General features: G+C 37.3%; 1 protein-coding gene across 1 annotated transcript; it reads left to right on the top strand.

Annotated features, from left to right (window-relative positions):
* Positions 1-3116: 3116 nt before the first annotated feature.
* Positions 3117-11599, top strand: LOC104531852 (catenin alpha-2-like; the record flags this gene model as incomplete). Its single annotated transcript, XM_010176870.1, has 3 exons — positions 3117-3283; positions 8651-8770; positions 11333-11599. Coding segments are annotated over 3 exons (554 nt in total), but the record flags the coding sequence as incomplete, so codon positions are not given.
* Between the last annotated feature and the right edge of the window lie 328 nt (positions 11600-11927).

The raw sequence follows: 11927 nt of genomic DNA, 5'->3' as shown, positions 1-11927 counted from the left end.
GACTCTGCACTTGCTCTTGTTGAACCTTATCTCAGTCTTGACAAGGCAGAGCACACGCTGTTTCCGCCAGATTGAAAGTGTCATGGAGAAAATACGATGGAGTAGGTTTTCATGCAGTATGGTAGCAAGATAGGTGAAAATTAACATAAACTTATTAATTCAGCTGCACAGACATAATTTTTTATTATATGAATAAATGAAACTGTGGTTTGGAAAGGAGGTCATAACAAACAAACTTGAATATAGAAACTTATAAAAGTTTATGATGCATTTAGAGAATACTGATTTTTTTTTCAAAAAGCAACTTGCATACGGAGCTCGCTTTCAGCAAAGGCTAACAGGATAAAGAAAGCTAAGTCAGTAGATCACTTAAAAATCAGTTTTTGCTTGACAAAACCATGACATAATTCCAGGCAATATGTTGATTGTATTCCACAGCTTATTTTAAATGCTTTTAACAAGTCTACACAGCAGCACTCAACATGTTTTGGAGACACTCATGCTGGTCTGAAGTTAGTAAAGCTGCATAACAGCAGGGCAGCCCTCCACAGCTACACTAGCTTGGATCTTGAGTCATCAGCATGGCACAGTCTAACCTAATTAGAACTGGCTCTGAGCAGGACTCATCAGCTGGTGCATGGCAGTGTGCAGCTGCAACTTAAGTCACTTCTGATCACGAAGACATTGAGCACCTAGGATTGGGGTTTAGAAGTTTCTGCACTGGGTTGTTTTCCTTAACCTTTTGAAGTTCTTTAAAATACACGGGTGTTTTTCGCATAGATTGAATTAATAGTGACATCTCTGAATTTCTATTTTTAATGCATAATTTTTCTCCCATTTCCTGAATTATGAAGGAAGATGATGATCCATTTTCACTTCATTATTTTTCAACCGACGCTGTTAAAAACTAAGGTGGTGCAATCACCCATTTCCTACAAGGATGAAGATGACAGCAAGTGGTGCATGTTTTCCCTGTTGCCTAAAATAATATTCTGTATTCATAACAATTTTTAAGATTATGGCTTACTCAAAAACATTCTAATAACCCTTTTGAATGAGTGAATTTTTCTGGGGGCCTCAGCGTTTTATATAATGTTATGTATTCTGGTTGATTCACCCTTGATGTTCACATCACAACTAGGAATCAGCTGGATTTCAGTTTTGATATTACAATAATACTTATAGTGTAGTTATTAGTATTAATATTTAATTTTAGTTTTTATGATAATTCCAGGTTCCTGTTCCTATACCTGGAACCATATTATTTTGCAAGTAACTTGTGAAATATAAATGCATCAGTCTGTTTTTCAGGTGATTAGTGAAAAACTTATTTTTTAAGTTCCTGGAATTGTTTAGGAAAATTATGGGCTGACATATGTTCCACATTTCTGTATAGTTTATGTGCTATATTGTTGCTTTTCTGGTAGTTACGAACAAAATACAATCTATGGAAAAAGTTCCTTCACTGTCCTCGGTGAGTCATATATGGAAGAAAAAGATACATGACATTCTTTTTCAATTACCACTGCGTTAAACTATTAGTTTATTTGACTTCTAGTGGTGCACTGTTTATTATTCATAAATTAAGTCTTTCTTACCTATCAGTATTTACCTGATCAACTTGTGATATTGAACAACTTTTCGTGTAATTTAACGTAACCTTTACCTTTTTGGTTGAATTTCATGTTCTGTGTTGGCTAAAATTAGATTATCAAATCTTTGGAAGATAATTATGATTTTAAGAAAATTTTCTATGCCCAGTTATGCAATTTATCCCTTGCTGTAAATGAGGGGGGAAAATATTTCCCACTTCCTGATTTCAAGGCCGTTGCCACTGGTATCTTGCCTACTTCTCTGAATGCCTTGTGCTATCCCTGGATCATCCTTCATTCCAATCAATTAATCCTTAAAATAATCTTAATTTGCTTACCAAGTACAATGTTGAGTAAGGTGTTTGTTGCTGGAATTAAACAGGAATCATGTGTTCAGGCACCAGCATAGATCTCTTCCCCCTGTCCTAGGCACAGGTGAGGCCACAGCTCGAGTGCTGAGTTCAGTTTTGGGCCCCTCACTACAAGAAGGACATGGAGGTGTTGGAGCATGTCCAGAGAAGGGCAGTGGAGCTGGGGAAGGGTCCGGAGCACAAGTGTGATGAGTTCCCGGCTGAGGGAAATGGGGTTGTTGAGCCTGGAGAAAAGGAGGCTGAGGGGGGACCTTGTGGCTCTGTCCAAGTCCCTTGGAGGAGGGTGGAGAGAGGTGGGAGTGGGTCTGTTCAACCAAGGACCAAGTGAGAGGACAAGAGGAAATGGCCTCAAGTTGCACCAAGGGCAGTTGAGATTGGATGTGAAGAAGAATTTCTTTTCTGCAAGGGTTGTCAGGCATTGGAAGGGGTTTTGCAGGGCAGTGGTGGAGTCCCCATCCCTAGAGAGATTTAAAAGACATTTAGATGTGGTGCTTAGCATTAGTGTTGGTACTTATGTTTAGTGGTGGAGTTTGCAGTGTTACATTTGTGGTAGACTCAATGATCTTAAAGGTCTTCTCTAACCTAAACTGTTCAATGATTCTATGATTGGGGAAAAAAATAAAATAAAATAAATCTTCAATAGGAGTGATAGTTCTTCTAGATAGAGGAGAACAGAGTAAGTATCTGAGCAAGAAGGTGAGGACTGGGGAGCAGGAGTGAAGGAGGTGGCTGGAGTCTGAAGGTAGAATTATAGAGAGGTGAGATCTGGATGATATTGTTGGGGTGCTCTGTCCTTCCTACCAGCACAGGTGAGTTCTGTATTTCTATAACACACACTGCTGCTTTTCTTATCTTGTGCTTGTTGTGCTCAGCAATCTGTCTTGGTGTTTTGATTTCCTTTTTAGTTGTCACAGGTGACTGCTCTAGAAGAACAACAGTTTGAGAATAAAGAAAAGAAAAAGAATATCAAGGCAGTTGCTGCACATGTTTGAAAAAAATATTTATTCTGAGCAATTCAATATTCAGTAACTAATCCATTAATTTTCCCCTAACGGCAGTTAGTTTATTTAGTGAAGTGTTTATACTTTCTGGGAAAAAGTACAAGTGGAAAACCTATCTTTAATTATCTTTTTTAATTTTTTTTCAATTCTAGGAGAAACAATGAGAATTGCCTCTTCGGAGTTTGCTGACGACCCATGCTCCTCGGTGAAACGGGGCACCATGGTGCGGGCTGCTCGTGCCTTGCTTTCTGCTGTCACCCGCTTACTCATCCTGGCTGATATGGCTGATGTCATGAGGCTTCTATCACACCTGAAAATTGTATGCAATTTTAACATTATGTATTGGTTTTGCATATTTTGCCTGTAGAAAAATAGGGAAGAAATCAGTAATGGATGTCACTGTTCACATTTCTTCCTCTATGTCACTGTTTTTCCTTGAAGTCTTGATAAAGAGGTAGGAGATGACACATTTATACATTAGTCTCATTAATTTTCTAATTTTTCAGAAATTAGGTTTTGGAAAATTAAACTAAAAATTGTCAAATACCTTCACCGGGCTAACACTGCTGTTAAGCAGCTCTCTGAACTGAACAGATGCATTTACTGAATTTATTGCAGATGATTTACTCACTACTTGTAAAGTGTTGCTATCTAGTGACAAAATTTAGGTACTACAGTTGTTCTACTTTTTTTTTTTTTTTTTTTTTTGCTTGTTCACAACTTCTGGATGTATCAGAAGATTGAATCTTTAATTTGGGGTGAGGCAATAGCGCAAGCATTTAATCAGTCATCAAAGAGCAAAAATAGAATGAAGAGGAATTAAAGATTGCCAGATAGTTTGGTGTGGATTTATATTCACTTTTGGCTGCCACCATTCATGTTTGTATACGGGAGTATTACAAGACTTTGCAGTTAGAACTAGGAAATGTTTATTGTTTTTTTTTTTTTCTCTAGTTATTGGACTATTTAGCTTTTATTTCATAAACAAATAAAAAAAAAAAAACCTCTGAAAAAACCCCAGGATTTGGCAGAAACTCATATATAGACTATTTAAAGCTTGCAGAGTGCATATGTGAGATTAACAGAGGAGATGGAGAGTTACTTCTTAATAACTCCCCAAAAAGTATTTTCTTTTTTTTTTAATTGTCTTTTTTTTTTTTTTACAGTGTAACTGTACAACATTATGTTCTGGAAAAACAATTAGAACCCTTCAACTTGCAGACTGTGCAGATAAGCTAAATAGTTTGAAAACAGTTTTCCTCATGAAAAAGGCAGATTTTTCTGCACAGCTTCTAGTGAGCTCTGCTCTAATGAACAAAATGCTGCTCTCGTAGCTTCAGCACGTGGCTCTGATTATGTGTGGTGTAAGCATTGTCTCTCTCAAATATACTGTTAATTTTTCCCCACTATAATACTTCATGCAACTGTAATTCAAATAATCCTTTGCTAGTGAGACTGACATTTTAATATTATAAAAAACGTTTTTCTAATCACTTTGATTACAGTTCAGATTCACGCTCTTTTATAGATGATGAGGAATACTCTTCTCACATCAGAGATTCCTTCCTTCTGTTACAGCAGTGTATAATGCTATTTAAAACACAAATGTCCAATACTGTTTTGAAAGTGGGTGTATTTACTTACACAGTTTGCACCCTAGATTTGCAAGGGCAGTGTATGGCCATGTGCTTTGTAATCTCTGCATTTGTCAGATGTTATTATGAATTCTGTTTCTAAGAAGCCAGGCACCTGTTGTTGTTTTTAGCAGAATTCAACTTAAGGACCTTAAATTTGATTTTTTTTTTTTTTTTTCAGGTTAAAAAGGGTAGTTTATTTCTGAGGACTGACAGTGTCAATATTTTTATCTTACCATTTCATAATGCATATTTAGGACATTGATAGGACAAAATGAAATGGCCTCAAGTTGCGCCAAAGGCAGTTGAGATGGGATGTGAGGAAGAATTTCTTTGCTGCAAGGGTTGTCAGGCATTGGAAGGGGTTGCCCAGGGCAGTGGTGGAGTCCCCATCCCTGGAAGGATTGAAGAGTGGTGTAGACATAGTGCTGAGGGACATGGGTTAGTCATAGGGGACTTGTCAGTGTGGGGTTAATGACTGGACCTGATGATCTTAAAGGTCTTTTCCAATCAAGGCAATTCTGTGATTGCCTTTTAGATGAATAAAAATTAAATTACTAGGAAAAAAAAGACTGTTTATATTTTACAAAATTGATGAAGGAACAGCTCTTGTATTAACTCAAAGGTAACTTTCAAAGACTGGTGTAAGTTAACCATAAAATTAATAAACTAAAATCATTCTGCATGTCAAATTTATGAAGCCTGATTTATACTGCAATGTACTGTAATCACTTTTCGCTGAAAGCATGTCAAGAGAGTGAGTTACGCTTCAGACTTCACGGGAAATTGTGTATTTTAATTAATATATGCAGATGCTTTCTGGAAGGACACTTGTTCATTTCTTTCAGATTATCTTCTGCATTACTAAAATTAGTAATAGTGCTTACTGCAGTGAAGCTTTTGTAACACATAAAATAGCATATATAATATAGTATATGTTTCTATATATTCATACAGGATTATGAGTCTTTTGTAATTAATTATGTGCTAGTTAATCAGAGGAACACATCTGTACAGTTGTATGAAGTCATGGGTTTTTGAGGATAGAGAACTTGCTCCAACATGAATTTGTAAGAGAAATCATGATAAAAAAAGGGGTTTCTGTTCATGTCCTTTCTATTACTTCTCTTAACCAGTTTCTTCATTTTTGGAATTTTATGGGCTTGAGACTAGATTGATATGATAGAGTATGATCAACATCTTCTGAAATCTGATTGTTGGAGTGGAATCTGTAACAAATTCTCTAGCAATTGTATTTATTAGGGAGCTGACAGAACTTACAAAAATGTGTATCAGTTTGTCATGTTTGTGTTCATCACTGCAAATGGGCCCCTTACTACCAGAAGGACATAGAGGTGCTGGAGCGTGTCCAGAGAAGGGCAACGGAGCTGTGGAAGGGTCTGGAGCACAAGTGTGATGAGTTCACGGCTGAGGGAACTGGGGTTGTTGAGCCTGGAGAAAAGGAGGCTGAGGGGGAGTGAATTAACAGAGTTCAAAGGTTAATGCAATATTCATTTAACAGGATTTGATGTCGAGGTTCACTTGATTATTTACTGCAGAGGGCAGGGTCAGACAAAACTCTCAGAGAGACCCTCCTGTTGAGTCACGAGGTTTTGGAAAGGACCCCCTTGCTTTCTAAACTCCTTCTCAGAGGAGTCCAGGTGCAGCTGGATCCAGTCCTAGTCCCAGGCTTGATCAACAGTTTCTGTCTAAAGGATTATATATATATGTGCCATCAATCCTTTCTGTCACTTAGCTCAGCTTTTGCAGTTTAGCAGCTATTAGTGACTTACCGAGTATCTGTGGCAGCAAGGAATCTCTCAGCCTCGAGGAGTAACCTTGAGAGACGTCCCTGCTCAAGGCGAGATCCTGGTGTGCAGCCCACTGTCATTTCAGGAGAGCTCCATGGGCCCTGGACTGTACACTATTTATGGAGTAAGATGATTGACCTGCAGTCATAATTGCACACCATCCGTATTTTGGTTGGCCCCTGCTAAGCAAGTTCACGTTGTTGGAGCAAGTTGCACAAGATAGCCCCTGACTACTGTATTGTTGTCAGTCTCCCCTGATCTGGATGACTCTAGCGCGATCAGATAGCATCCATGGTGGTCACCACTGGTGGTTATCACTTGAACAGGGTTATCACTTGAACAGGGGAAGGGGGGGCACACCATCACAGGGAGACCTTCTGGCTCTACAAGTCCCTGAAAGAAGGGTGGAGAGAGGTGGGGGTGGGTCTGTTCAACCAAGGACCAAGTGACAGGACAAGAGGAAATGGCCTCAATTTGCAACAAGGGCAGTTGAGATTGGATGTGAGGAAGAATTTCTTTGCTGCAAGGGTTTTCAGGCATTGGAAGGGGTTGACCAGGGCAGTGGTGGAGTCCCCATCCCTGGAGGGATTGAAGAGTTGTGTAGACATAGTGCTGAGGGACATGGGTTAGTCAGGGACTTGTCAGTGTGGGGTTAATGACTGGACCTGATGATCTTAAAGGTCTTTTCCAATCAAGGCAATCTGAGATTTCTGTGATTCTGTGAAATATGTTAAAGATGAATGTTTCAGGTAGTTCAATGTAAATGCTTCTTGATGTGAAAGAAAGATGTTCATATTTTGCTGGGAATCCTGCAAGAACAACTTAGTTAATACAATGATGCTTTTATGATTTGTGTTAATGATTAAGGCAGTCAGATCCTTCAGCTTTAAAATCTGCTGTTCTTTTTAAGAGTAAAAGAAGAGGTAATTGGTTTCTGAATAAGGTGTAGCTCACAACTCTCAGTATCAAATTTCCAACATAACAACTGTGGATTTATGTGCTTGAATTATACATTTTCCTATAGGAATGTATAGGTTTGCTACTCTACTGCCCTGTAACTTGCGGATATTCTTAAATCCTCACTAAGTAGGTAAAAGCTCACAATAAAAATATTGTCTCTCACTGGTAGAAAAACACAGTTAGAGCAACACAAATGATAAAAAGGCAGGTTCTGCACATCATTATGCCTTTCTAAATTAATTAGACACCATCTACTGCTGAATTTATGGCTTCCCAGTGGCATTTGGAGAATAAGTTGCAAAACTCTGCTCTTGCATAGGAGCACGTCCCCATCAGAATTAGCTGTTTCTCTTCAAAGGGGAAAATTTGTTTCTTGTTGAAAGCTTATGCACATTCTCGTGAATAGATTTTAGAAAGAAGGATGAATGGAAACTTTTCAGTTCTCAGTCTTGCTTGGGATTGCATTTTTTGTCTTTTGAGGGAGAGAAATTAAACTTTGAATTCCCATCTAGTCTCAGGAAAATTTCTTTTACTTATTGTATGAAAAGAGCATTTTATCCTTTCATTTGTTTTTTCTTGCTGTACATAAGGTAAAGCTTCATGACAGAGTTGGTAGATTAATTTGTAGGTAGAACTGGGGTTTTATATCTTTGCCTGTTAGCTACAGCATGGCTGAGTAACTGCAGGTATGTTTTCTTTGGTAGAGTCTTTTCTCAATTTTAAAGGAGCTGAAAGAGGAAAGCTGAGAGCTGAGAAAAAGAAAATAACAATTATATTAGGAGTTGAATCTGTTGTTTAATTTATTTCACAAAGTTTCAGTATTTTGGGATATATCAGGGTAAATTTTAATCTTATTAAGTTTGAATTTCCTTTTAAAAGTTATTTCTTTTCTAGAATTAATAACTTCCTTTTGTTTTCCCATAAAGCCTGTACCACACATGAAGAACGTATTCATCTCTCTTATTTTAAAACCCACAGATATTAAACATTTAATCTGATAAGTGTGAGTGGGGAAATTAATATGGTTATGCCTTTTACATTTGTTTTACATTATACCAAAATATAGTAAATGGAAAGTAATGCAGAATGACAATCAGACAGTTTCCCTTTTAAGAAATCTAATTAAAGTTAGTGAGACTATCATAAAGCCACTGTATGAAGACGGATATAAAAGCTAATTTGGGTCTGTATAAGAGAGAGTACTGGGCAGAATAGTTATTGACTTTGTCAAAGAGTGCACCCAGATTAAAATGCTAACACAATTGTTATATTATGTTCTAGGTAGAGGAAGCACTAGAAGCAGTGAAAAATGCAACAAATGAGCAAGATTTAGCGAATCGCTTTAAAGAATTTGGAAAAGAGATGGTAAAACTGAACTATGTGGCTGCTAGACGACAACAGGTGAGTACATTTTAAAGCAGTAATTAAGAAAGTTAGTCTTCATTTTAAAGATCTTGGTTTTTTATGTCCAAGTCTGGTTTAAAATATACAATAAGTAATTGCTGTGTCATGGCCTATGATTTAATCACATTGATTTTTTTGAATGTGATGAAGTTTTTAAAAAATGGAATTTCTTTAAGAATATTTTTCTAAGCGACTTCAATTACTAACAGAATGAAGGTTGAAAAGGCAAGTGATTCAGGAGGTCAAGGATAGTTTTCATTTGATGATTATTCCCATTTAATTCTAAGCTATGCTGATATGAGGTCACTGACAGCTGGTAAAGCCCAAGCTCTTTGGTAGTCTAGAATAATTCAAATTTAGAAAACACCCCCCAAAACAGAAATCTACTTTGTGTTTAAAACTATCATTATTAATTTTCAGATACCTAAAAAACCCCAAGTACTCAATTCATTCATTACTAAGGCAGATGGAAAAAAGACCAGAAAGTCACAATAACACTTATTCAATGCTTGCAATTATACAACTTTGCAATAAATATAACTTTCTCCTGGTCATTGTTATATTTAAGATGCCAGACAGTGTTGTCACTGTGGAGTTGTGTAAAATCTCTCCAAATTTAATTGTATTTGAATGCCACCAGTCATTCATGGGCGTAGTCTTTGTATAGCACAGCACACCAGATTTAGAAAGCTGGCTTTCCATATTTACCCTTCTATTTCTTTATTTTTACATTATGGTAATCACAATTTACTTCTGCATCACTATTTTACTTTTAATGACATATAAAATTTTCAGCATTATATTGAAATTAAATAAATTAAAAATGTAACATCTGGTCACTGTATGAACAATGCTGTTCTTTATGTTCAATCACTTCCCTCGTGGAAGTATTGCTACAAATAGGGGAAAAAGAGAAAAAACCTGAAAGCTAATTAAGGTATATGTCTTTTAAACTCTTCTTGGAAGTATGGAAAGATAACAGAAAATCTTAGTAGAAATCTTTAAAAAAATTTCTTCTTAAGGCTCATTTTTATAATGCCAGTGAAGTGTTACATATTATTGCAGAAAATTATGACAGCATTAAAAGTTACTACTTAGATGTTCATAGTTTTTCTTTTAATTTCTTCTGTTTGTAGAATCATAAAGTTATTAGAAACTTAATTCTTTGTCAGTCATGTATGGTTGAAATTGGTCAATGGGCAAACCCTTTAAATCCAGAATATCTGGTTTCTTTTTTTAAGTTTTTGCCATAGATTTTATGTGTAAGTAAACTGTTCAGCTCTCCAGACTTCTTTGTTCATAGTTTTAAAACAGAAGCAATGTTTTCTTACTCTTTATGAATATTGTTAGGACTACCATACCTAATGCTTGAAAGGCTTTCATAGACAACGTGATATATCCTGTAAATAAATAAATGAGTGGATTAAATAGGAAAAATACAGTGTCATCTTATTCTGGTAACATATTGCACAGTATCTGATGATTGTTGTCAGCAAAAGAACAAGAAAGTGTATGTCATTAAAAAAACTCCAAACATTAAATGATTTGAAGAATAGAACAAAATATGAAAGACTAAAAATAATGAGGGGCTTATTTATTATATTTTTAAAAACTGAAAACATATTAATCAATGTAACTTTTTTATTTGGATTTTTTAAAGGTATACCTTATTTAAGTATAATACTTACTAAAATATCATAAAATCATAGAATCCCAGACTGGTTTGGGTTGGAAGGAACCTTAAAGCTCATCCAGTTCCAACCCCCCTGCCAGCAGCAGGGACACCTTCCACTAGACCAGGTTGCTCAAAGCCTCATCCAACCTGGCCTTCAACACTTCCAGGGAGGACCAACCACAGCTTCTCTGGGCAACCTGGAACACTGTCTCATCACCCTCACAGTAAAGAATTTCTTCCTCACATCTCATCTCCATCTCCCTTCTCCCAGTTTCAAGCCATCACCCCTTTTTCTGTCACTCCCTGCCCTTGGCCAAAGTCTCTCCACACCCTTCCTGGAGCCCCTTCAGGTACTGGAAGGCTGCTAGAAGGTCTCCCTGGAGCCTTTTCTTCTCCAGCCCCAACCCTTAGCCTGTCCTCACAGCAGAGCTGCTCCAGCCCTTGCATCATGCTCATCGCCTCCTCTGGACTCACTCCAGTAGGTCCATGTATAAATATAAAGTGCTGTGTAGAATATGGCACTTGCTGCAACAAGTTACACTCACGTTGCCTTTATGGAGTCAGCAGACCGAATCCAGTCAATCAGGAAGTGTAATTTTAAATATTTTATATAAATTTTCTGCAGGTCTTTGAATGAGGGAAGCATATAAACTCTTTGATAACAAGATATTGTGAGCAGAATGTTAACAACTGTAGCTACGCAGAAGGAAGGGCTTTCCTGGGCAGGAGGGGGGTTTCTTTCTGTGATTTATGGTAGATTCTGTCATTGATTCCACCTGTACAAAATCACTGGATATTTATGCAGGGACACTTCAGCTGTATAGACAATACATTCTAACAAAAACTTTCATTTACAAATATAAAAATTACATGTTTTTGTGTAGGAACTGAAAGATCCTCACTGCAGAGATGAAATGGCTGCAGCTCGAGGTGCTCTGAAGAAGAATGCCACTATGTTGTATACTGCATCCCAAGCATTTCTCCGTCACCCTGATGTTGCAGCCACAAGAGCCAACAGAGACTATGTCTTCAAGCAAGTACAAGAAGCAATTGCTGGTATCTCCAATGCTGCTCAGGCCACCTCACCCACTGATGAGAACAAGGGGCACACTGGCATAGGAGAGCTTGCTGCAGCATTAAATGAATTTGATGTAAGTATCAGAAGTGTACGGAAAATGAAGTGTTTCTCCATGCAGTCTCCAGTGCTTTTTACTAAGTAGTTCTTGAACAGGACTCAAGTTTCCCTTTTCATTCAGGTCCATTTCCTCAGACTGCAGACATTGATTTGTGTTATTTTTAATGACGAATGGTTGTTTGCTGCTAATGGACTTGAATTATAAGGAGTTATTTGTGCTCATATGTAGTCACTCTGGTGGAATGAAGTCCTCTTTTGCCCTAGTGTCCTTAAAAAATCTAGCTACATAGTTCTAAACAACGTGAAGCCTGATTACTCTGGCAGTTTAGTTCTGCGACCAAGAT

The sequence above is a fragment of the Antrostomus carolinensis genome, unplaced genomic scaffold (genome assembly GCF_000700745.2).
Source record: "Antrostomus carolinensis isolate BGI_N321 unplaced genomic scaffold, ASM70074v2 scaffold17201, whole genome shotgun sequence".
Taxonomy (NCBI): Eukaryota; Metazoa; Chordata; class Aves; order Caprimulgiformes; family Caprimulgidae; genus Antrostomus; species Antrostomus carolinensis.
The sequence above is the reverse complement of the archived record's forward strand: the minus strand, read 5'-3'. Positions and strand labels throughout refer to the sequence as shown.